Source organism: Aureobasidium namibiae (genome assembly GCF_000721765.1).
Source record: "Aureobasidium namibiae CBS 147.97 unplaced genomic scaffold scaffold_2, whole genome shotgun sequence".
Classification (NCBI taxonomy): Eukaryota; Fungi; Ascomycota; class Dothideomycetes; order Dothideales; family Saccotheciaceae; genus Aureobasidium; species Aureobasidium namibiae.
Window position 1 is genome coordinate 326,423 of NW_013581207.1, and position 24,084 is coordinate 350,506.

The window sequence follows — 24,084 nt, forward strand, 5'->3', positions numbered from 1 at the left end:
GAAACCGTCCTTACGAGCATCACAACGTCCTCTTCAACTCCGGCCAATCCGACTAAGGACCATAGAAACCCAAGTCAAACATCTGGTCAGTTATCAATTGCATCTCGCCAAGCGTGCTTGAGAAACTCGTCGACTGGATACGCGCTGGTTTCGATTCTCAGTCCTTACTGCATCTTTCTTTTCCAGCTCTAACGATGGCGCATACAAGACATGTATGCACGAGTTGGCATAGTCACACTTCGGGGATGCGAGGCAGCGAGAGGCGTCTTTTTCTCTACTGCATCCGTCCTATTCTCTCTTCAACGTTGCTGCTTCCACGTTGGAGGCGCTACTGCACTGCCTCTTTGCAGACTTAACATGCAGCCAACCCTAGCTAGCAATTTCAATGCTTTGTTTCCTTCTATCGTGTTCCAAACTTCGTGAGACTTTTTGATGTTGCATTCAGGAGATGAAATTCGCGTTGCACAAGTCATCTAATGGTAGTGTAGCTCATTTGCTCTACTGCCTGATGGCTGTTATAGATGGCAGCTCAGGCTTTGCTGCAGCTTCCAACATTCGGCGAACCTTTCCTCCCTCTTTGTTCTTCATTCGGTTTGCATTGTCAAGTCTTCTCCTCCAATCCTCTTGCAATTTTCAGACAAAGGAACTTCCATCGCATCACGCCACATCTGGACACTTCCGTATCCGGCAGCGATATGGATTCAGATGAAAATAGTATGAGACTGAAAGAAGGAAATGTATAGCTACCGAAAGACAGAAGGTAGATAGAAGACCTCGCACAATATTTATTCTGCATAGATCTCGATCGCACTAGGGCTTACCATCAACTAACCATCATGGCGGCCACAGGCAACGAAAAGAAAGATGCAATGGACTGGGGCCACGATGCCCCCAAAAAGGACACCACTCCCCTCGACGATTTCATCAAATTCATCACTGATCCTAACGTCAAACCCGCCATTCTGCCAGGACAGATGAAAAATGTTCTAATCTACTGGGACCGTGGCGACCTCGGGAGAGGCGATGAGCAAAAGATGAAGAACATGGGAATTGATTCGTAAGATATGCTTGAGAGAAGCGAAGGTGCCGGTCTTGCTGACTTGGGGCAGCAATGCTTGTTTTGCGCATGTACTTGACGTTCAACAGTGGTTTCACAAACGCTATCCCAAGGATGGCAAGCCGAATGAGAATTACGGTAAGTAGGATGAAGCTCGACGGGTGTTCTGATCTCGAAGCTAATGCACAGCTCAACAGGTCTTGGACCGGCTGCCGAAAGGATCAATATCGACAAGGTCACACAGAAGAATCTCGACGTTCGCAAGACAGAGGCAGAGCGTGCAAGTCTCTCGGGCGCGATGATACACAACGCCGCCGGCGATAGCGAGCTTACCCTTCGTATCTTCGTTGCGATAGTCCTGGCTAGAATCCAAGAGCTGAACAACATGGATGGCGGAAAGCGTTCACTGAGAGATGACTTCTGTTTCATCGGTCTGAACTTGTGAGTAGTATCTAGTGAAATCTATAAGACCATCACTAAATTTCATTTAGCGAGGGCGATACTACAGAGATCGGTTTCTCGAGTGTCTTGTCCATGTTCATCAACGAATCAGCAGGTGAAAAAGCACTCAACATTGGAAACAAGCACGCCATCATCTGGGAGAAATTCGACGAGCATCCCCGCCAAGATGCTCAGGCCGATCGCATGAAAATTGACGATGTAGAAAGCAGAACATACCCTCGCTGGAACTTTCGAGGCGGACCCAACACCACGCAAAGACGCGAATTCTGCACTGGACTATTCCTGAGTTTCAAACCGGACCACCATCAATCTCTGATGATTTCTGTCGATAGCGAAGTCATTTACTCGGCAAACATGGCTTGGTGGATCAAACGTCAAGTTCCAGGCACTCCAGAGTCCTCATTTGGAGCGCCAGTTCCCACACATCCTAGACGTCATCTTGTGCCGGTTACGCTTTGCCCTCATGCTAATCATGAATATAAACGGCGCCCCCGTAGAGCTGATGGTAGTATGATTCTTTCCAACGTGCAGACTCGTATGCAGAAGAAGCATGAATATTCGATGTAGATCAGATAAGCCACAACGATACCCGCATCATGTCAGGATCGGCTTTTGAGCCTACAGAGGAGGAGGTGTTCAGGATCTAGGATATGTTGGACAAGCCAGATATACAGAAGATTCAGAAATCAATCTTGAAAAGTAGAGGGGCTTTTTTCTGATATGGGGAGAGATGGAAATACAAGGAGCAGACTGGTTTTGTGTCAGACCAAAGCACTTGTTGCAGATAGAGATGAATGGAAGCTTGGAAAGGCTGTCGAGCGAGGATAGATAGATCGATGTAGGAGCATCGATAGGTATAATATAGACATCATTCCTGCGCCCCAGAATATCTTGAACGTGCTCATGTGTAGGAATAGTAGCGACCTGAGACAACAAGATGCGGCCATATTCAATGTGTCCACGCATCAGACTTGTGAGCTTGAAGGTAGAATCTATGTTCACCCCCCGAGCGACATTATGTTTCCAAGACCAGATCAATGGCGGGAGTACCTGGATCATGGTGAACAATACTCTTAGCAAGAAAATCGTAGGACTGAGGTGATGTACAGTTGATAAGTGGCCAAAGGCTCAGAATCCGAACGTGAAGGTCTTCCTTTTGTGTCATTTGATGTGCGGTGGTTGTGTTTTGGGTAGGCTCTCCAACACGACGCTGCCATGGTTTCAAAAACTTGGAAGATCTTGTCATGATATTATGACAACTATCTTTATATGACTTTCATATCTTTGTCTCGCTGGGACTTTATCTCTTTCAAGCCCCCTTTTCAATATCTCTCTCCTCAGCAACCGCCGCTCCTGTCTTCCCCACTCCACCAACACTAGCCTCCGCATCCCCTCTTTGCACAGCATCCTTCTCCGCCCTCCTCAAATACCTCGCCTTCTTCTCATCCGCGCGTCTCTTATCCTCCTGCATAGCCTTGATCAACGCACTCTTAGCCCTGATCTTCTTACCGTACAGATAAAACACCACCGGGATAGGCACACAAGCCATTTCCACCAGACCCAACGTGCAGCCAGCCCAATTGCTGCCGAGGGAGGCATACATTGCGGGGCCGGCGAGGGGGAGTACGGCGCCCATGATGGAGCGCAGGACGGCGTTGCCGGCTAGTGCGGAGGCGGCGTAGAGTTCGTAGGAGTGAACCAGGTAGTTGCTGCTGTAGACAAAGACTCCCGCGTTGCCTGCACCGAATGGTATACCAGCGATGATGGGAACAATCCAATGCACATTCGGCGTGCAAGTCCATGCGAACCACAGTTCTCCAGTAGCTAAGCTCACAGCTGCGATACAGATAACCGATACCATGGCTTCAGGAGGAATGTCGCCCGTTTCAGGATCTTTCTTGTGCGAGTTGATGAGTTTGCGGCACACGGGCTCGAGGACGATAGTGAGCAGATTGCCGATTCCGATGCCGCAGAAGGCGAGACCGCCGATACCCGGGGACCAGCCGCGTTGTTGTTGGAAGACTATTGGGTAGGCGACGAAGGAGAGGTAGAGGGTACCGTAGACGATTGCCACATAGACGTCCCAGAAAAGACTGGAATCATGGGGTTAGTGAGTTGTTCGCTTCTCTTCATGACCGATGCGTGGAGTGCTGAGAAGGAAAAAGAAGAACTTACCAGATTGGCTCCGTAACCATCAACACAAACGGCCTGCTCAGATTAACCTTGAGCAATGGCAAAAACGCCTTTTTCTCGTCAAATCGACTCCACCATCTCGGATCTCCTGTCTCTTTCCTCATCTTTGCAGCTCTCTTTCTCAAAATCGTAGGTCCATATGTCTCCTTAACAATCGCCACAAAAGCAAATGCAACGCCAGCCAGAATCATGACCAGCCAATTAGTCCTGTCGAATCTCGCGTCAGTAAATTTTGCTTTTGGGATGAGGCAAGGAGCAGGGGAAAGAGGAAGCAACTCACCACCGCCATCCCAAATACTCAAACGTGAACCCTCCAATGATAGGACCAACAACGGGCCCGTTCAATGGCCCAATAGCCCAAATACTGAATGCCAAAGCCCTATACTCCTCCACCACTATATCATTGATTGACCCAGGCGCATTAGACACCAAACTCGCCGCCGCAAATGCACCAAAGAATCTCGGTATTAGCAAAGCTTCGATATTCTTCGCCAACGCGCAAGGCAATATGAGAATGACAAACATGGCGGTCGAGAAAATGTAGACAGGGCGGCGTCCATACATTTCCGACAAAGGCGCAAGCACAGTGGAACCAGCAGCCATGCCGATAAGATAGGTAGTGAGGCCTAGCAAAGCAGTGAGATGCCCGACATCAAACACCTTTTCCAGCTTCCCCACTGTCACCGTATAGCTCGTCGAATACAAGACCGTAACAGTCGTCGCATAACTCATCACAAACACCACAAAAGCTTTGTATGCCATGCTCCAATTCCTCGGGTTTTCAGGATCATTGTCGTCGGTCCAGTCGATTTCAAAATTTGGATCGTTGGTTGCGACTGAGCCTATTGTTGCGCCTGTGGTGGTGTGTCTGAGGTTTATGTCTGCGTAGGCGGTAGTTTCGGGGCCGTAGCCTGAGTAGCCGGATGCATAGCTGCGGACGAGCTGCAGGCGGTTGGTGCTTTGCTCGTTGCGGATGGATTGGGTCGAGTGGATCGAGTCGGAGTCGGTATTCGTCGAGGGTTTGGATACCTGTGGCGAGGGGTGTTCTTCTTCTTCGACCATCGTGACGGTGTGTTGTATCCTGCCTCTTTGTTGTGGGTCCTTGCTCTTTCTTTGATCGCAATTGATTTTTGAATCCAACCCTCGGGTCGTTACCCCTCAGTGCCGGTCCAGTATACCCAGCTAGTTTGCCTGTAACTCCTCACAATGATGGCACCTTCGTGGGAAGAAGTCCGGTCCTTGTATCGCGATGTCGGCGTTTACCCGTGTCGCAAAGTCGTGAGACGTCCAGTTTCGCTCTCGTTCAATTGCGCAAGTCCAGCAAGTCCAGTAATTTGACGAACCCGGAGAATCTTTAGTAGACCAACACGCCCAGCAGACGAGTCAAAGAGATAGAATAAAGAGCGTAGATTGAAGAAGCAAAAATCTCAAACCAGTCATCGGGAAACTTTTGAACAAACCACACCCACGCAGGTTGCCCGAGATGCGGCCAAATACGGCCCCACATCCGCCTCGTAAACGCTCCCTTTGATTGACAAGTACTCGTACGGATATGCTCCCGTCGCTTGATGACTCGTTCCCTTGTGATGACGAGCATTGAAGTACTTCTATGATCAGACCTTGTATTCACTCACGAACCATGCTATCGGTTTCCAAAGTAGCTGTGATAGACTTGTCGTTCCTGTAATCTCACGCAAGGTAGACGACAATATTTGCGGTACAGATTCCGCTCTGCACGGCAATGACGGCACGACTTGAGTTCAGGGTCCGGTATAGCCAGGGTGCTACCCAAAACGTAAGAAAAAATCATTGTCGACCAACTCTCAACACCACTACACATGGTTTGATGGTTCATGAGAGCTGAAAGGAGTGTTTTGGTATTTCACTGTCGATTGAGCACAGTTGTGCTCGGTTTGTTACAGCTCTCGTGAGGGAGATCATCATGCGCCATTCAATCACTGTTTTGTTAAGAAACGAGCCTACACTTGGAGACTCAGAAGGTGGAACAACGATACCAAAACGTTAGGCCGAAGGAAAGGTAAAGCAAGCGAACATGGTAGATTGGTTATGGTTTCATTGGTTGGATGGGCCGAGTCGAATATGGAGTAACTTCATTCCAGGTATATAGGTATTCAGTCCATCGAATGTCGTCTATGCATACCCTGCCGCATCAAAACTGCTCAATGATACCCAGGAGCCCCCTTGCAGGTCTTCATTCTCGTATGTATAGAGATCCAAGCATCTTCTCAAGTCTTGGATGTGTATGCACGCCCACTTCCTCTTCCTGTTGGTGTGGCTTCTCTTTCGCTCCGAATATGACTACATCTCTTTTTCATCAATCGTGGCTGGTCGGGCATTCGTGAATGTGACATTGTTTGTCTTCAAGACGATCAGTGCGAAGTGGCCTTCTGGTAAGTCTCCCAGGGAGTCAGGGCACCGACTGCACGGCGCATGTGAGCATCGAGGAGAGCAACACCGTAGACGTAACTGGCGTTGACCCATCCGAATCTGTCAATTGTTAGTGGTGATCCTCGTGAAACTCGAGAAACTTTGGACTCACCCTTCCTTGGCAACACCCTTGAAGTCACTGCCCTGGTTACCGTACTCAGCAGCAACCTTGTGAGGATGCTGAGGGTGGCAGACATCGTACTTCTCGACGACGACACCGTTGAAGTCGACGAAAGCTTTTGTGACCATGTACACCCAGCGGTAAGCCAATCTCTTGGCCTCGTCTTCATAACCAAATCTTACCAGACCAGTCCAGGCAAGGATCTGCTGAGGCGCCCAACCGAAGGGGTAATCCCATTGACGGTTGGGACGGCTGAGACCAACATCACCACGAGATCTCTCAGTTCCTGCGGCAAGACCACCAAGCTCCTCGAAGAGAGGAAGAGCCTTCTCGACCAGGAGACCAGCTTGACGAGGGGTGCAGGCACCAGCCCACATGGCCCAGAAGGTTGTGGCCGACTCGTATCCAGTGTGCTCATTCTTGACAATGTTGTAGTCGAAGAACATGCCCTTCTCTTCGTCCCACATGAGCTTGTCCATGGTCTGCTTGCGACGCTTGGCACGGCGGTCCCAGGTTGCTGACGTCTCGACGTGACCAGGCTTCTGATCACCAACACAGAACTCGGCGGGAACAGCAAGGCTGTCTCCAAAGTGGTTGCGAATAGTGCGAGCAATATCGGTCTCGTACTTGTAGAGAAGGGAGTTGAGATCGACCGTGGCGAGGTCGGCTGCCATGCCCTCGAGACGGTAAGAAGTGTCGTGACCAGACTCACGGACAGCGCGATCGTGGAGGAAGTACTGGTCGAGCTCAGGCTCATAAATGTGGCCATAGTTGTAAGCGTGGACGAACTCCTTGAACTCCATGTTGTGCTTCTTGCAGTAAGGCTCGAGCACGTGGACGAAGTGAGTGGCTTCAGTCTCTGGCGGAACACCGATACCGCCAGGTCTGTAGCATGAGAGACCGGTCTTGGGGTCGTAGCGAGGGGCGGCGGTCCAGACACTGTGGTACTCCTTGATGGCAGCAAGAACGGAGATCTTGAGGAACTCACGAGCGTCAGGCTGGTCCTTGATGCGGTCATAGACACGGAGAGCCATGTCGGTCAGGAAAGGAGGCTGAGTACGGCAAAGGTAGTAAGATCTGTTTGCGTTGAGGATCTTGCCGTAGTGCTTGATCTCGAAGCAGAAGTGCTTGACCATGTTTTTGGCAAGATCTTCGCGATCGTGGATAAGAAGACCAAGGGCGGTCATGTAACTGTCCCAGCCGTAAAGCTCGTTGAAGCGACCACCGGGAACAATGAAGGGTAGACCCTTGAAGTCCGGCTCCCCTGCAGGGGTGTCTGCAACTCTCTCCATCTCGAGAGCAAGAAGACCGGGAGCTTCGTTCAAGTCACGGACGTACTCGTCGTTGTCGGGGTGCTGGGCAAGCCAGACGACGTCCAAGTTCATATCAGGATGTTCGCGGGCAATGCGGCTGTAGTATTGGTGCTGCTCAGGAGCGCCACGAGGGACGTAGATGCGAGGGCGAGGGTTGTCGGTCCAGTCTTTGGCGTCCTTTCCGACTTGAGCAATGTTGGAGCCGTCGATGCGGCGAGTCAAGTTGGGCCAGAAGAAGTCCTTGATAAGGCGAGACAAACGACTGACGGGGTTCTCTGAGAGACGAGCCTCGTCCAAGACAATCTGCTTACGACCGTGCTCCTTGGCCAAGGTGAGCTCTTGCAGCAGGTTGGAAAGCATGTACGTGCCGCGGATGTCAAAAGACTTGTAACCTCCTGATCCAGCGGTACCCAATTGGATTGTCTTGGGACCGACATCCTCGACGGTGATCTGCTGGTTGTTGTCCGAATCTTCACGGTGCAGTAGAGCTTCGAGCGTGTCCGAGACGTTGATGAGGTAGCGGCGGGGCTGTTCTCCTTGTTCGTCTGGTTGTCACTGTCAGTACGGTGCATGACCTGCCGCGGTAGCTCATTGAGACTTGCCGTGACTCAAGCGGCGCTGGGTCTGGTTTTCCATCTGCTGAGCAATGGTTGCGCGGATGCCGGGGTCGACCTGCGATCAGACATTGTCAGCTGTGTCAAGTCATGCAGTGTACGTGTGGAGCACTCACAGCCGAGTAGGTGCGGGCTTTGGCGACATTTCTCTTGTTGTGCGAGGCGCCGTAGTAGATGTGCGAAGCCGAGTAAGGGTCGAGATCTGTGGCAGCGCCCGAAGACTTGCGCGTAGGATGGATGGGCAGCTGCTTGGACTGCGATGAGGCATCGGCGGGGGCAGCCTTGTTGACAGTCGGGGCCGTCAAGCTATAGTCGGCCAGAGACTGGGCATTGACGGCGGCGAGCGAGCCAACGCGCTGTCTGGTGGATGCATCAGCAGTGCCATTGCCGTTACTGGCGGCTGGCGGCTTGTCACCGCCGTGGGCAGGTGTCGAGCTCATGGATGCAGGACTGAAGGGTCGATCGGTTGTTGATGTTGGGGCGAAGGAAGTGATGGCTTGCAGGTAGAAATATGCAGCTGTCGAGGGGCAGATGCAGGGTGAGATGTTATCAGATAGGGCTGTGACTAAGGGTCGAGGCAAGTCAGCTCAGCCGAGTCTGTGATGGGTGTGAGGAAGAAGAATTGAGATGTAAGATGATGAGTAGAGGCAGGCGCAAACGGCTACAGTGAATGGAAAAAGGCTTGAACTAGGATGGTACCCACCTGGATACGTATGGATAGACGTAGATCTTTCAGCTCAGCGCTTTCCGAGCAGGAACAAGCAGGAAGCCTTGACGTGACCGCCGGAGTCAACGCTCTTGACGCACTGAAACTCAGTGTCTGGGGAAGCTGCCACCACGACGTCACTCACCTTTTTCTGTGCTCGATTTCTCGAGCCTCACCTGGTCAAAGCTGCTGCCACTCTGACTCTCTGATCAAACGACAGAAGAAAGACGTCGATTGAGAGCGATTCTTCTTCAGCTGAACTTTCTGTATGCTTACGGCAAGATGACCTCGAGGCCAAAGGTGGCTTGGCTGACAGGACCATCAACGAAAATCTTTGTCCCTTCTGCACATAATCCAACGGTATCCACACCGCTGCTCTGTCGCATGACCCTGCTTTGTGGTTTGCTTTTCTTTTCGGCTCCGCTATTTTTCTATCTCGGACTTTCTGTGTCTGCAAATTAGTTTGCTGTGCCTTGTGCACCACTCTCTGACAAGTGCGTCGAGGCCATGGCTGTAAAGCAACACAGGACACACTAAGATGATTGTAGGCGTCCGGAGTAGACATGTTTGCAGGCTTCGGCGTTGCGACGACAAGGTACGGTAGGGTTTCAATTTTGACATCTCGATAGAGGGTTTGCGCACATGCAGTCAGGGTTGTGCAGGACTATATAAGCACCTGTTTCTGTAGGCTACTTCTCTACACGGCTCAGCTATACCTGTTCATTGATCCTGTACCCCGCATCATGCTGCTCGTCGGGCCAATAAGTTGAGGTCGCATGCTCGCTTGTCGTACAAATCTTTCCGCCTTGTTTTCGGTTCCTTGCCAATCACATCTGTGAATGTGTCTCGGGCGTAGAAAGAGGGTTCGTACATGGCAAACAATGATCGTTCCATATCCTGGTATCTCTATCGAATCTTCATAAACGCAAAAATGCAAATTATATCTACAGCTTGGCCTGCAGCACAGTCTTCATACGCTTCTCAACAGCGTCGAGGTATGCTCCGGTGGTGACATAGTCGTCCTTGCCCTTCTTTCCGCAGGCAAGAGCAAGATCCTTGGTCATGATACCTTGCTCGTTGACGACGTGAACACAGGCCTCCTCCAGCGACTCGGCGAACTTGACAACCTCGGGAGTGTTGTCGAGCTCACCACGCTTGGCAAGACCCCGGGTCCAGGCGAAGATGGAAGCGATGGGGTTGGTCGATGTGGCGTTACCCTTCTGGTGCTCGCGGAAGTGACGAGTGACGGTACCGTGAGCGGCCTCAGATTCGAAAGTCTTGCCATCGGGGGTGATGAGGACCGAAGTCATCAAACCCAGACTGCCAAAGCCTTGAGCGACAATATCGGACTGGACATCACCGTCGTAGTCTGCTTGTTGTTAGTTTTGTGCTTACCGAGAACCACGATGCGACAACTCACTCTTCAAAGCCATGATGTAGCCACCCTCGCTCTTAATCATCTGGGCGACCATGTCGTCGATCAGACGGTGCTCGTACCAGATACCGGCCTTCTCGAACTCGGACTTGTACTCCTTCTGGTAAATCTCCTCGAAAATGTCCTTGAATCTTCCATCGTACTTCTTAAGAATGGTGTTCTTTGTGCTCATGTACAGAGGCAGCTTCTTATCGATGGCGAGCTTGAAACTGGCGTGTGCGAAACCAGAGATACTCTCGGCAGTGTTGTACTGAGTCTGGGCGACACCTCCCTCGTGGTGCTTCTGGAAGTTGAAGACCTCAATCTCCTCGGGCTCGCCGCCCTTGGGTGTGAAGACCATCTTGAGGGTACCCTCGCCTTTGATCACAAGATCCTTGGCGCGGTACTGGTCACCGAAAGCGTGACGGCCGATAATGATGGGCTTCTTCCAGCCGGGTACGAGACGAGGAATACGAGGAATGACAATGGGCTCACGGAAGACGGTTCCACCGAGAGCGTTTCTGATGGTGCCGTTGGGAGACAGCCACACTGAGGAAGTGTCAGACTCATGCTATTCTTACACGTTCGCTCATACAAATACTCACTCTTCTTCAGGTTGAATTCCTTGACGCGAGCCTCGTCAGGAGTGATGGTGGCGCACTTGACACCGACCGAGTACTTCTTGATGGCCTCGGCGGCATCGATAGTGACCTGGTCATTAGTCTCATCTCTGTAGGGGAGACCGAGATCGTAGTACTTGAGGTCGATGTCGAGGTAAGGGTGAATGAACTTGTCCTTGATGTCTTGCCAGATGATACGGGTCATCTCGTCGCCGTCAAGCTCGACGACGGGGTTCTTGACCTTGATCTTGTTGAATGCAGCCATCCTTCGTCTCTGCTCAATTGCAGCAAAAGCGGGTCTGGAGATGAATTGAGGTCGCACAGCAGCGTTGGAGGAGAGTTGGAAGATGCTACGGGTAGCAGCAGGACGGAAAGAGGCGCTCATGGTCGCTGATACGGAAAAGGCAGGAAAGCAAAAAGATACCTCGGGAAAAGGGAAGGTGCAGCTTGTGAAGAAGGAACTCCTCTCTTGTGTTCAAATAATTCACCAGTCATCGCACGCCAACCCCGCAGAAATCCAAAGCAGGCCGATGCCGGCTGATAACGAGGCCATCTGTGTCATTGCCGTCACGTCTTTGCTACACGCTCGGTCGAATTGGCGAGACTGGCATGTGAAGTGTAGCCGTGTACGTGACTTTCTTCCGCCGGCTGAATAGGGACGGGCCCTGCTATGGGCGGCATGGCGCGAGGATGGACGGATCTGTATGACGGCAAGCAATTAGAAACGCAACAGCTCCAGCTCGTTCTTCCCGGCGAACGCGGCCGTGCGCCGACATGACGCTGGTGCTGTCGCGGGGTTAGACGAGATTATCCCCGCCCGAATTTACCGCGGCAGCAGCAGCAGCGACTCTTCGATATTCAGGTGAACAAGACAAGGTCGTTCTTTCCTCAAGATACCTCCTGTCAACAATTACACAAGATGGCAACCCCCAACCCCCTAGCAGACCAGGCGTCTGACGCCGCGCCGGTCTCGTCCAAGACGTACACAATTGCTGGCGTGCTCACAACCGTCTACGGACTCGACGAACTTGCATCGTCAGCAAAGGAAGTCGCAGTACTATGGCTACTTCACCCTCGACTCCAAGTGCAGTCAATCATGGCGCCAGTAGCTGCAGCTTCAATTCGTGATTGGAATGGCCGATCCGCATCCAAGTCCAAAGGCCTGATTGCCGTCTCATTTGACCAGCGTAATCATGGTACGCGAGAGGCCACCCCATTGGCAAATGAGAGCTGGAAACAGGGCAATCCGACACATGCCCAGGACATGTTCTCCATCTTTCGTTCGTTCCACAATCTCCTGATCTTCTGCAACGCGATCTGACTTCGATATGAACAGACGGCACAGCCCAAGACACGTCGATGCTGATTGACTTCCTCTCCTCCTACATCTTCCCAGACTCCTCGAGGACCATCACCAAGCATCTCGTGTTGGGCATCTCGCTCGGCGGCCACTCAACATGGCAATGCATCCTGCACGACCCTCGCATCACTACTGCCGTTGTCGTCATCGGCTGCCCAGACTACAAGTTCCTCATGACTGATCGTGCAAGGAAGTCAAAACTCTCTACGTGGACAGCTTCGGAGGGCAAAGACTTCCTTGGTTCGACAGACTATCCGAATGGCCTCTGCCAGGCCACTGACAAGTGGGATCCAAAGTCTTTCCTGGTAGGTGACAAGCTGAACCCCACCGAAGAACAAAAGAAGACATTGCAACCTTTGATCAAGGAAAAGTTGGGAGGCAAGCACATCTTGTGTCTTTCTGGCGGAAAGGACAAGCTTGTGCCATATACTTGTAGTGCACCCTTCCTAGACTGGATGAAGAGCGGTCTCGACAAGAGGGACGGTTGGTTCAACGATCAGAATATCGTGCTGGAAGACATAATCGACGAGACGGCAGGTCATGAGTACAGCGCAAAGATGAAGGTCGAGGCTGTGCGTTTCATCTCCGAGAACCTCGCTGGCGAGGGCAGCCTTAAGGCTGGCACGAGAACCTCCAAGATCTAGATTCGCTCGGCATTGATTGCTTGTATATACCGATGCTTAACGACTCATACTTTTCGTTCCCGATACGATCACCAATTACCTGAACCGGCAACATTTGATGAAGGCCGAGCATGATCCGGAAAGAACTCGTGGTGAGTCAAACAGGTACACGAGCACAGGACAGTTCCGGTACTTGTTCGAGCACCAGACGTTGGAGTCAGGAACAGCCTCGGCCGTGAACGTGCTGCCACCAAGGTCTGCCTACACAACGTCGACTCTGCCAACAGAACGTCCATCTTCACCATCATTCTGCGACACAACCTTCTACATCGGTCGCGAGTTGTAAGAACTGCCCAGAGTGTGATCCTACTCAATCTCATGACAATGCCTAGTAACCCAGCGCAAACTCGCAAGTTCCGTCTGACAAAATGTGGCAAGTCGATCGTTGGTGTCTCGGACAACGTTCGGCATCATGTTCCCCAGATCGCCGACTTTCATGTGCTTTCCCCAGATGCTTGGCTTTGTCATTCTGACTTTCATCGAAGCCTCGGATGAAGGGAGTCAACGTCGAGTCACAACCGCTCGGCCTCTCGTCATGGCCAAAAGCGCAGGTAAGGAGCTGTCGCCGAGGTCCAAGTCATCATCTTCTGCTGTGAAGTCCTGAGTTCAGCATTGTAGCCACTGATCCGATTGGCCCCGGCCATGTTTCTCATTGGCCTGTGACGCTCTCTGCTCTCATCGAGTACCGGTAAGTCATCTGAAGCTCTCGAGTCTTTGTAAGAGGTATATATGAGCTCTTGTTCCCCCCGCCTTTGTGGCTCATCCAATATTTTTTGTACCCCCGTTCCATCTCAAGTTCCTGGTCTTACACAAGAAGAAACATCCCTTGTCATTCGATTGTCAATCTACTCCAACACATCACATTACCGCCAAGCTGGCAGAAAGACTCAAGAGTATCTTGGGCCACGTCAAGGAGATTCTTCCAACCATGTCTTCTTCTGGTCTCGATGCAGAGGAGCAGCAGTTCCAGGACGAGGTTGCCGCCATCAAGCAATGGTGGAGTGAGCCCCGCTGGAGATACACCAAGCGTCCTTTTACCGCTGAGCAAATTGCAAACAAGCGTGGAAACTTGACAATTCAACACCCTGGAAACGTCCTATCGAAAAAGTTATGGAACATCGTCGAGAAGAGATTTGCCGTAAGTCCAGCTTCTTAGGAACCAGGAGATTTCCATTCTAACACATCTCATCAGGAAAAAGATGCTAGTTTCACTTACGGCTGTCTTGACCCCGTCATGGTCACACAGATGGCCAAGTATCTCGACACCGTCTACGTCTCGGGCTGGCAAAGTTCCTCGACCGCCTCCTCAACCGACGAGCCCGGACCAGATCTTGCAGACTACCCATACACCACTGTCCCTGACAAGGTCCAACACCTCTTCATGGCTCAGCTGTTCCATGACCGCAAACAACGCCACGAAAGACTCTCTACGCCCGCTTCGCAACGCAAGAGCCTCGCCAACACCGACTTCCTACGCCCGATCGTCGCCGATGCCGACACTGGTCATGGTGGTCTCACAGCAATCATGAAGCTTACAAAACTTTTTGTCGAAAAAGGTGCCGCCGGTATCCACATTGAAGATCAAGCTCCTGGTACAAAGAAGTGCGGTCACATGGCCGGCAAAGTCCTCGTGCCCATCAGCGAACACATCAACCGCCTTGTGGCCATTCGTGCCCAAGCAGACATCATGGGCAGTGATTTGCTCGCCGTCGCCCGTACAGACTCCGAAGCCGCTACCCTGATCACCTCGACCATCGACCCCCGCGACCACGCCTTCATCATTGGAGCCACCAACCCTGCCCTCCAACCCCTCAGCGAACTCATGGGCGCCGCCGAAGCAGCCGGCAAATTCGGCGACGAGCTTCAAGCCATCGAAGACAAGTGGACCGAACAAGCCAACCTCAAACTCTTCTCCGAGGCCGTGGTCGACACCATCAACGCCGGCGTCCACGTCAACAAAGCCGAATTGATTGCCCAATTCGCCGAACAGGCCAAGGGCAAGAGCAACGCAGAGTCCCGCGCCATCGCCAAAGCCCTTACCGGCGTCGACGTCCACTTCGACTGGGAAGCCGCCCGCACACGTGAAGGCTACTACCGCTACCGCGGCGGCTGTCAGTGCGCCGTCAACCGCGCCATCGCCTACGCACCCTACTGTGACATGATCTGGATGGAATCCAAGCTTCCCGACTTTGCCCAAGCTCAAGAGTTTGCTGCAGGTGTCCATGCCGTTTGGCCTGAGCAGAAACTTGCTTACAACCTCAGTCCGTCATTCAATTGGCAGACTGCAATGAGCACTTCTGACCAAGAAACTTATATCAAGAGGCTTGCTCAATTGGGATACTGTTGGCAGTTTATCACGTTGGCTGGCTTGCATCAGACTGCGTTGATTTCTGATTCGTTCAGTAAAGATTATGCTGCTCGTGGTATGAGGGCTTATGGTGAGACTATTCAGAGCAAGGAGCAAGAGGTAAGCAACACTTCACCCCATTCTCTCTCCGGATTAGTACTAACAACATCACAGAATGGTGTCGAAGTCCTCAAGCACCAGAAATGGTCAGGAGCAAACTATGTCGATGAACTCCTGAAGATGGTCTCTGGTGGTGTGTCCAGTACCGCCGCTATGGGTAAGGGTGTTACGGAAGATCAGTTCAAGGCTGTCGATCGCCCTGGTGAGAGTGGGTACAAGGCTGAGGAGAATCATTGAGATGTTGCAAAGACGGGATGGGGAGTTGATAGGATGAACCTTCTAAGAGTTGAATTTTATTCCTTCTAAACTTGGGTGGTGTGTTATGTCTCTATGAGAACATGTATCTGTATTGTGCCTCTCCCCATTCCTAGAAAGATATGTGGAGCCATCAAGCCAAATCCCGAGTCTTGGGGGCTGACTTCCTGCTGTCCTTTTTCTCTTGTTACAACTCCCGTGTCAAAACTATGACATTATCAACTCAGCGCGACATGATCCTAGGCTCAGTCACACTCATTCCTCCAGTGCTTTCATGCCCCTCTCTGTGGCCTGAAATGGACCGATTCAACATTCCGATCAAACAAAGGAAAGAAGGAGAGGGAAAGAAGACACGTTCAACAAAGGGCATCAATGATCCACCACTAATGAACTCGTAAGAGTCGTAGTTGGTGTTACTACCCTCGCCGTCGTTATCGTTCTGGTTGCTCTCCTTCATAGAACTGTCATGGAGCTGAAAAGTTACAACTGTTGTTGTCTGGGCACGGCAGTAGTATCATTATCAGATGTGACGTTGTCTTTTTGTTCAAGCTTTTGGGGAAGAGTTGCTACTTTCTTGCGGGATGGGGGTTTGATCTTCTGATACTCCTTTCTGTGGCCTGCAATAGTATCCAACAGGTGCTGCAGTCGATTGGAATCCCAGGACTTTCCCGGTGACAAGGGCGAGCTTGTAAATCTCGATATCCAGCTCGAGAGATGTCTCAAGCACTCTCTGGGCCTGAGCATAAGCACTGCAGCCTTCGCTTGTGGACCGGACCACAGCGAGATCTGATGGCGCTTTCGTTATATATGGAATCACTGTGGTGAGCCCCTGATCTTAGACCAGTGGCATCCACCAACGACTCAAGGAGGTCTTCTTCAGCATTTCCATGCGCTTTGTCATCGTGTCCAGGGCCTGAGGGAAGAAGGTCCACAGCTCGGCGACCTCACGAGACAGTGCGCTGACTTCACCAGCCAAATGAACTACCATATAGCCAGGCGAGGAGCCCACCCATATTCGGCAGCCTGGATGTCTGAGGAACCTCTCCGTGAATCAGGAACAGTCGCCGCTAGAGCTAGAAGTGAAGCAGAAGTGAAGGGGAGGTGAAGCTAAAGCAAAATGTGCAAAAAGAAAGGATCGCTCACGTAGTCGACCTCAGGCACTTGCCTGCTATGCACCCTTATTTCATGGTTGACCCAGCGTATGTGTTGGAATCAAACCCCTACAATACTGAGCACATTTACTCTGCCAATTCTAACTCAATATATGCCCGCATGGTGTATGGAGTGCGAATTCCGGGACACTTGCTCTCTTGCCATAAAAGTCCGTTTGCCATGATCTTAGAATGGTCGATCGGAATGTCGTGTTGCAATCATAGTCCTACTCGTACAGGGGAATGGCGGACTTGTGAGGGCAGTCGATCCATGTCGAGCAAGTGATTGCTTACATGGTGTATCTGTCTTCTTGTCCAGGAGTCTTCTCATGCATGTTTTAATCTTTCTTCTAACTCCACTCCCAAGGACATCGAAACTCCAGTATATGAGGACGTGTTTTCTTTCTCCAGCTCAGTCAGGTTTGATACTGGGGAACGTCACGAAGGCAGATGACCCTGGGTACGCCGATGACGGTTTGAGCATGAGCTATTTGTGAGATGATTGCATAGAGGATGGATGGTTCACGTACATCGAAGGACAGACCCCGTCGAAAGATCGCCCGGGTCGACTACCGTGAGGGCGGCAATCAGGCAGCCCTCGGTGGAGATGAAGAGTATGCTGAGGACGAGGCACCGTCCAATCCAGCCAGATACCCGACATCCAAGCAGCTAGACAGTGTCAAGGACGCAGCCAAGCTCGCTGACCTGCAAACTCAGTTTGATAATGTCAAGAGTCGCTTCGACGTCTCGCTCGATCCTGCATTGGTCTATGTAGACAGGACAAGAAAGCTTCCCTCTGATTCTGACGTCTGATATGTGCACATGCAGGTTCCTCAGAATCAATGGCGGCCTATATAGACGAGAAGTAGGCAGAAGGACGTGTGCAAAGTAATGATCGCTAGTTCATGTCAGCAATGGCTAGCATAGCAGGCTCATCTATCTTACAAGTTGATACCCATCTCCACCATCTTAGCCTCATCGCCTCTGGTAAGGTCACCACGATCCCAGTAAACTAGGACGTTCTTCGTGATACCGGCTTGAGGGGGTTTGATGTTGACATTCGTCACGAAGCTGATGTACGTGTTAAGGGGCGTGGTGTCTCCTATGATGTATTAGGTACAGTTTTAGACGAGAATGATTCTTCCTACATTGAATGAGGTGCGTAGACGAAGGTGTCCTGTGCTCCATCAGACATTCAAGCGTTTTCGGATGCTCTGTGATGTGTCTGACTCCAGAGCGATATGTGCAGGAACCTGGACACTGGTAGAAGAGCCACTAGGCCGGTTGTTCTTTAGGCCCAATCTTTGAATCGAAAGGCATTTTATTGACTTGATGCTAGTAAGTGCCGGGTCAAGGTAAACAGGTAATTTGTTCAGTGAAGTTTAGTCTCCCTCTAAGTGTCTAGCGTGTATAGGTCTAAGACTCTCTGTCATCGACAACAATGTTCCCATCTTGGGCTTGCGGTCTCCGACGCGCATGTATCCGTGTTAAGCCTCTGGGCAGATATACTGGTCATAGTGCTTCTAAGCAATGTTGGTTATGGAATTGCTGTAGCGCTATCGCGGTTCTGGTTTGCGGCAGAACACCTTGACAGGGACTCGAGAATATAGGAATGAGACTTCCAGCGCAGTTAAGTATTACTCACGTCCTGGTTGGTATTCTCGGGCCGCCTTTAAAGGCATAGCGTGGGTAGGTTGCTCTAGCATCTTGATCGATATTCATCTTGCCAGCTTGTGCTCTGCTGTTAATGTGTTGATCAAACATCTCCTATACCATGACATAGCGGTTCATGATGCTATACAGGCAGTCTCTGCTAGTGGATATGCAGTGGGATATTAGACTAGAGAGCCCGGTCTCCGCGATGCTCTAGCTACGACGCGTATATCATCCGGGACAGCCACTGCAGCGGCTTTGATTGTACTTGAAGCTGCCGAAGCCTGGAGCCTGCGGACATCTATAATATATATATATGATCCACCAAGAAAAGTGACGCCAGACTGAGGGAGATAATTACAACCACGCTGATATGGGACTGACGAGCATCCACTTCCGCATTCTGTTGTCACTTTCCTAGCCCTTCTACTTCCCAAGCTTTGGTCAGGCATGAACAAGCTGAACTCAGTATCAAAGTCATCTCAGAAAAGACGACATAGGGGAACGTAAACGTGTTTCATAGGTGTGGTGCAACTCATGATCATGAAACACAAACGAGACATCAAAATCGAAAGATCCTTCCAAGACCGGCCCAGATACTGATATATAGCTTTTGAGGTGGCAGGGAGGCATCGGAATCTCCACCCTGGGCAAAAATATCAGAGTTCTAGCGCGGTTCTTTGCGGCTGGGCTCGCGTACGTGAGGCTAGATCCACCCGACTGGGTCGTACATGTAGTCGAGAGGTAAGTGATCATAGATGTTCGTTGCAGTGGTAACAAGAGTGCAAAAAGAAAAAGGTGACCAGGGTTGAATCGAACCAATGACCTATGATGAATGCAGTGAAGTTACCGGTAAACATACGCCAACGGTAACGGACACCTGCTTCCCACTGCACCATCTATCCGCTGGTCAAAAGGAGTGCTCACTTTGCGGATTATGTACGCAAGTGTTGGTGATGTAGTCCCCGGAGCGAAATGACTGTGGCAGGTTTATAGGATATCTACGTTTCCTCCTCGTCAAAGTTGGAAGAGCTTTAACGCGAGGTTGACCATGGCTTCTTCGGCCACTTTGGAATAACTCTGCAGTGCATAGGTGAAACGCTTGTGAAGAAGTCACATCCTTGATCACAATGCCGGTCATGCCTGGAAAACCACCCCCTCAGATAGAACTGAGCATAGCCTTCAGATCGAAGTCGTTAAATCTTTCCTATTCTTCTTCGTCCTTGCGCATCTGGTCGACGAGCGTCTTGATACTTGGCAATGTTGTTCTGAAGAGATGGTGATAGCCAGGGAGTAGACTGTGATCGACTTCGCAGCCAGCTTGGTAGCCTCTGGTCATACGCTCGTACGCTTGCTCGGTATCGCCAGGAGGGCGCTTAACCACAGAGACATAAGAGAAGTCAGAAGCGGAAGGCACATGGGTTTTGCAAAAGACGTACGTGAAAGCACTGCGCTTCCACGACGAAGTCAAGATCAAACATATAGTCTAACCAAGTCACATAAGTTACTGATATCCTGTTATGAATCGAGAGATTCAGGGGACGTATATGAATGCGTTTGTGTTCCATACATTATGACTTGGAACCACGGCTAAGAGGTTACCGGTCAATCTTGAGCTCTTCTTGTGCTGGCGACGGCACTTGGCGCAGACAACAGTTGGGACAGCAGGAGCAGCAACAGCCGATGAAGCAGTTAAGGGGCGAGCGGTAGTAGAGGAGGAGGCGGGAGTGAAGACGGGGCCGGCGGCTGATGATGCAGCTGGGGTAGTGCTGATCGATGGAGGTGCCGGGAGAATGTAGCGGTAACGAGTTGAGGGAACGTAGGAGGCGTTGGCAGTGCTCTCATTTTCGTACTCTGTATAGCAATACTGTGGAGTATGTTAGATGCGTTTATCAACACTCCGTACAGGCCCCTTTGTATGACTGCGGTACCTGAGGTGGGAGTTCTGATACAAGATGTCATATATATAAGAGCCTACTGGTCAGGGAAATAGTCCAGAGAAGTGATGAGACAAAGTCCAGTCGTGAAAATGTTGAATATCAGGTCAATCTTTCCGAACGCTCGTCGACGTTTAGAACTTGTGGCCAGATTTCTTCGTCAAGATTACAGATGGTAAATCTCAGCCCGATACCCACTCACTACGCCATATGTTCTGAGAAGAGCGAAGTGCTTAGTCCTCGAGCGTGAGATTGCGCCTCCTCGAGATTCGCTACGTTAACCACGATAGCGCTTCAGTAAGCCGACGACCCTGTCTGACAGACAAGAGTGCGTTCTTCTTGTCGGCTCTGATGAAATGAGCAAAGACCATAGCAGGTCTTGTTAAACTCTCTCTTGCTGTCCTTCTCCTCCTTTGTAATCTTGGCAATCTCTTCTGCAGCATCTGCCTCGGTCACGTTTTCACTATGGAGCATAGGTCAGACGGGATTACTTTGGGGCCTAGTGGAGAAGAGTACTTACTTAGGGAGGTAATCGTTGTCAGGGTCGTAAGGAATTTTGATTTTGCGATCTCCTTTCCAGTCCTCTTGTAATTTGTGGGAAACACGCTCGGCTGAAGATATACAGGATGTTCCAGGGAGGCGACACAATAGGCTATAGGATGCAGTAGCCTATGGTAGGTACATATGATCTATTGTGCATCTTGAGGTTTATTGTTGAGTATCTTACACCTCCAGCTGTATGGGCCGAGCATGCTGGGAGAATCTCGTCAGTAATAACTTGAAGAGTTGGCAAGGGACCCGTTGCGATCATTGTCGGTTCCAAGAAAATACGGAGACCAACACCAGCGGCTTTGTGATCAGCTTGATATGCGCGATGTCTGGCCAATACAGCTGGCAATTATGTGAGCACATCGGCAGGCTCGACGTCACAACATCTGTAGAGTTGTTCGACGTGTACTCGACCATGGTCGCGCGAGTAATGTCACCAATCTATTCACCTTGAGATATATAATTCGATTCTTCACACCTTAAATCCCGTATCGAAAGCGCGGCGGACGACAACACTCCAGCAAGAGCTCAAAGATTGGTGGGTCTGTATCTGTCGATGTAGCACAGATACTGTATCACTGCTTGGCTGTTGCCGTCAAGTGCTATCACAGTTGAAGACAATTTAGACTTGTGCTTGAAGAAGAGAAGAGGTCTACAAATCACTCTGATATTTGAGGTCGAGAAGTTCGACATATGCGAGAACGCAGGACTCGTGCTTGTTGTATGCCCTGGTGGTGATAAGCATACGGGTCTTTGCGTGTTTTCTGGGCAGCCCTTAGTGATCGAGTAGACCTTGCTTGGGTCTCTCTTTGTGCCGTGAGGCATGGTAACAAAGGCGGCGGCGGAGCCCTGGTCTATAAGATCGAACGAGAAGGAGTGATGGGTGACGGGCTGATAAGATCGTGCGCCGGAGCAGCAAGGCAGACAGGTGGTGCCATGGCGGCAGGAGAGAAGGAAGCGAGGAACAACAATATAGTGATGTTGACTGCGGCACGATGGTGAGTGACAAAAAGAATTGTATGACCGAGGTGAGAGAAGAAAGAAAAGAGGAAAGGGTGAGGAACACCAGGCAGAAGTGCTGGGCTATGCTCTCGCAATATGTTTGCAGCATCTTCATCGTTCCCGAACAGGTTGTCTCGTGCAGAAGGTCAATTGAACAGGTAAGGTAAGTCACAGAGCTCTGAGTGACGATCTTTGAAGTCGTACATATCGACAGGTCGATAGCGCCGCCTTGTCACCCAGGCTCGGAAGGCTCTCGAAGGAGTTCTTGCGAGGCTTGATGGTGGAGGCAACGCGCCATGAGCGTAACTCTTTAATGACATAGGCATGTGGATGACAGTAAGACCTTGTGCTCGTCGGCACGGTTATATGGGGATGTAGACTTCATAGTCTCTGAACCGTATGTGACTCGAGGTGCAAAGACACACGAAACACCCTTCTGGGCGCACTTCACACCGACTCCGCCGTCATGAGAGGCCACCCAGCGGACGTGGAGCTTGCGACAGCCCTCGCAAGTACCACGACGAGCAGTTGGCTTGGTGATTCTGGACTTGAGAACCCTGTTGCGAGGTGTTGATGAGGACCCTGTTACGTGGGGAGGATCCGTAAGCTGCTCTGGGTTGGAAGACGTAGGGGACGCCTTTCTGCACGCACTTCTCACAAGCGCCATTGTCTGCCGAAGGAATGCAGTGAATGTGGATTTTGATGCAAGTCTTGCAAGTTCCACGCAAAGTGGTTGGCTTTGTGACCCTAGATCTCAAAACGCGGTTGCGAGGGGTCGCGACAGGAGGGACGGGGATGTGGCAGCTGGCGAATTGCTTGTCCGCAGTGTAGTCGAATGGAAGATAGCTGATGAGAGAAGGAATTGCCCACCTCCTACTTGTCTCTCTAACGTTCTCCTCCATATCTTCGTCTCCATCGCTTTGTGTCATCTCGGAGAAGTCTTCCTCTTGGTCGCTGTCCAGCTAGACTTGATAGGCGAGGTAAGAATCAGACACCAACCTACACAGCACAAGTCAGTCAATCACGGTAACAATGTATAGAGGACAGAGAATAGGCGTACTAGGAACTGTATCCTAGGGCATCGACAGCTGCGTTGAACATTTTAGGTTCGTCAGCGGCGATTACAGTGTACAGTCTGTCCTGGAGCTACATTGTTGGTAGTTTCCTACGCTGGAGGGTTAGTCAATCTAGACGATGATGGCATGCAGCGTATTAAAGTGTGATAGAGAGATGGGAGAGGATGCGCAGAAGCGAGAAATTGCCCAAGTGGAGGAGTAGTATACAGGCATACTGTTAACGCGTACAAAGAGACACGGTGCTGCTAGCGCAAAGGAGACTTACTGTGATGCTTGAGAGTGGGCGTGGTTGGTTTGATGGTATGGTGGTAGGGTGCAAGAACGTAAGAGTGGTTGTTATGATGGTATGGTGGTAGAGGTAGGGTGGAAGTGATATTGATCCAAGTTGAGAAGGACTGGGTCGATCAGGACAGGAGTCGATCGCGTCGAGTGGGAGAACCTTTACTGTTACAGCATCACACCTCGTCTGAACCTCCTTGCTTTGACCCGCATGTCAACGGCGAGGTCGTGCCGAGTGCACGATCGATGGCGCAGATGAGGTACTCATGACAAGGACAAAGTGGCGGCTGATCAGACGACCTCAGAACCTCAAAGGAAAAACCTTCGTTTTCGTAATTCAAGCCATTAGGGACGAACTCCGCTCAACGGAAGTTGATAGCTGGCATCATGAAGGGTCTCCTGGACAGCATACTGGGGACAGGGTATCTTGCAGCCAGCTCCTCCATCTCTTTCTTGTCCTGGACCAGCCACTGAGCACTCTTTCGCTTGTCGGTGCCTTCCCTGAGTATGTTAAAGCGGTGGTCCCACCAGAGCGGATCCCTGTCGCCGTTGCGTCTGGAGGCTTTGCACTTCGGTTGGAGCAACGTAGACCTGGTAGTCGGTAAAGGGTAGCTCGGTATCCCCATCCCTCTCCAACTTCTTCCACGCCTCCTCAGTCAACACTCCAGACTCATTGATGTCATCCTGACAACAATAGAACCACGAGACTTGCGGCGCATGTCTC

The 24,084-nt window shown here is 51.0% G+C and overlaps 8 protein-coding genes across 8 annotated transcripts; 4 read left to right on the forward strand and 4 right to left on the reverse strand.

The window, feature by feature from the left end:
- Window positions 1-836: 836 nt before the first annotated feature.
- M436DRAFT_60307 (uncharacterized protein) lies at window positions 837-2,166 on the forward strand (the record flags this gene model as incomplete). Its single annotated transcript, XM_013575535.1, has 5 exons — window positions 837-1,057; window positions 1,110-1,195; window positions 1,255-1,498; window positions 1,549-2,054; window positions 2,087-2,166. 5 exons carry the CDS (start codon window positions 837-839, stop codon window positions 2,164-2,166), a joined length of 1,137 nt encoding a protein of 378 aa, XP_013430989.1.
- Window positions 2,167-2,828: 662 nt separating this feature from the next.
- M436DRAFT_37321 (MFS general substrate transporter) lies at window positions 2,829-4,774 on the reverse strand (the record flags this gene model as incomplete). The annotated part of the gene is made up of 3 exons (XM_013575156.1): window positions 2,829-3,612; window positions 3,695-3,919; window positions 3,993-4,774. The coding sequence occupies 3 exons, from the start codon at window positions 4,772-4,774 to the stop codon at window positions 2,829-2,831; spliced, it is 1,791 nt and encodes a 596-aa protein (XP_013430610.1).
- A 1,328-nt stretch (window positions 4,775-6,102) lies between these two features.
- On the reverse strand, window positions 6,103-8,648 carry M436DRAFT_69468 (trehalase-domain-containing protein; the record flags this gene model as incomplete). Its single annotated transcript, XM_013575681.1, has 4 exons — window positions 6,103-6,220; window positions 6,273-8,139; window positions 8,197-8,266; window positions 8,325-8,648. The coding sequence occupies 4 exons, from the start codon at window positions 8,646-8,648 to the stop codon at window positions 6,103-6,105; spliced, it is 2,379 nt and encodes a 792-aa protein (XP_013431135.1).
- A 1,210-nt stretch (window positions 8,649-9,858) lies between these two features.
- On the reverse strand, window positions 9,859-11,213 carry M436DRAFT_69469 (putative isocitrate dehydrogenase; the record flags this gene model as incomplete). The annotated part of the gene is made up of 3 exons (XM_013575682.1): window positions 9,859-10,283; window positions 10,335-10,877; window positions 10,934-11,213. 3 exons carry the CDS (start codon window positions 11,211-11,213, stop codon window positions 9,859-9,861), a joined length of 1,248 nt encoding a protein of 415 aa, XP_013431136.1.
- A 654-nt stretch (window positions 11,214-11,867) lies between these two features.
- On the forward strand, window positions 11,868-12,952 carry M436DRAFT_69470 (uncharacterized protein; the record flags this gene model as incomplete). Its single annotated transcript, XM_013575683.1, has 2 exons — window positions 11,868-12,228; window positions 12,285-12,952. The coding sequence occupies 2 exons, from the start codon at window positions 11,868-11,870 to the stop codon at window positions 12,950-12,952; spliced, it is 1,029 nt and encodes a 342-aa protein (XP_013431137.1).
- Window positions 12,953-13,919: 967 nt separating this feature from the next.
- M436DRAFT_37404 (isocitrate lyase) lies at window positions 13,920-15,695 on the forward strand (the record flags this gene model as incomplete). Its single annotated transcript, XM_013575171.1, has 3 exons — window positions 13,920-14,129; window positions 14,184-15,458; window positions 15,513-15,695. The coding sequence occupies 3 exons, from the start codon at window positions 13,920-13,922 to the stop codon at window positions 15,693-15,695; spliced, it is 1,668 nt and encodes a 555-aa protein (XP_013430625.1).
- Window positions 15,696-17,377: 1,682 nt separating this feature from the next.
- M436DRAFT_78233 (uncharacterized protein) lies at window positions 17,378-17,722 on the forward strand (the record flags this gene model as incomplete). Its single annotated transcript, XM_013575845.1, has 2 exons — window positions 17,378-17,635; window positions 17,693-17,722. The coding sequence occupies 2 exons, from the start codon at window positions 17,378-17,380 to the stop codon at window positions 17,720-17,722; spliced, it is 288 nt and encodes a 95-aa protein (XP_013431299.1).
- An 83-nt stretch (window positions 17,723-17,805) lies between these two features.
- M436DRAFT_78234 (uncharacterized protein) lies at window positions 17,806-22,934 on the reverse strand (the record flags this gene model as incomplete). Its single annotated transcript, XM_013575846.1, has 6 exons — window positions 17,806-17,966; window positions 20,120-20,384; window positions 20,779-20,917; window positions 20,975-21,123; window positions 21,182-21,345; window positions 22,595-22,934. The coding sequence occupies 6 exons, from the start codon at window positions 22,932-22,934 to the stop codon at window positions 17,806-17,808; spliced, it is 1,218 nt and encodes a 405-aa protein (XP_013431300.1).
- Window positions 22,935-24,084: the final 1,150 nt, after the last annotated feature.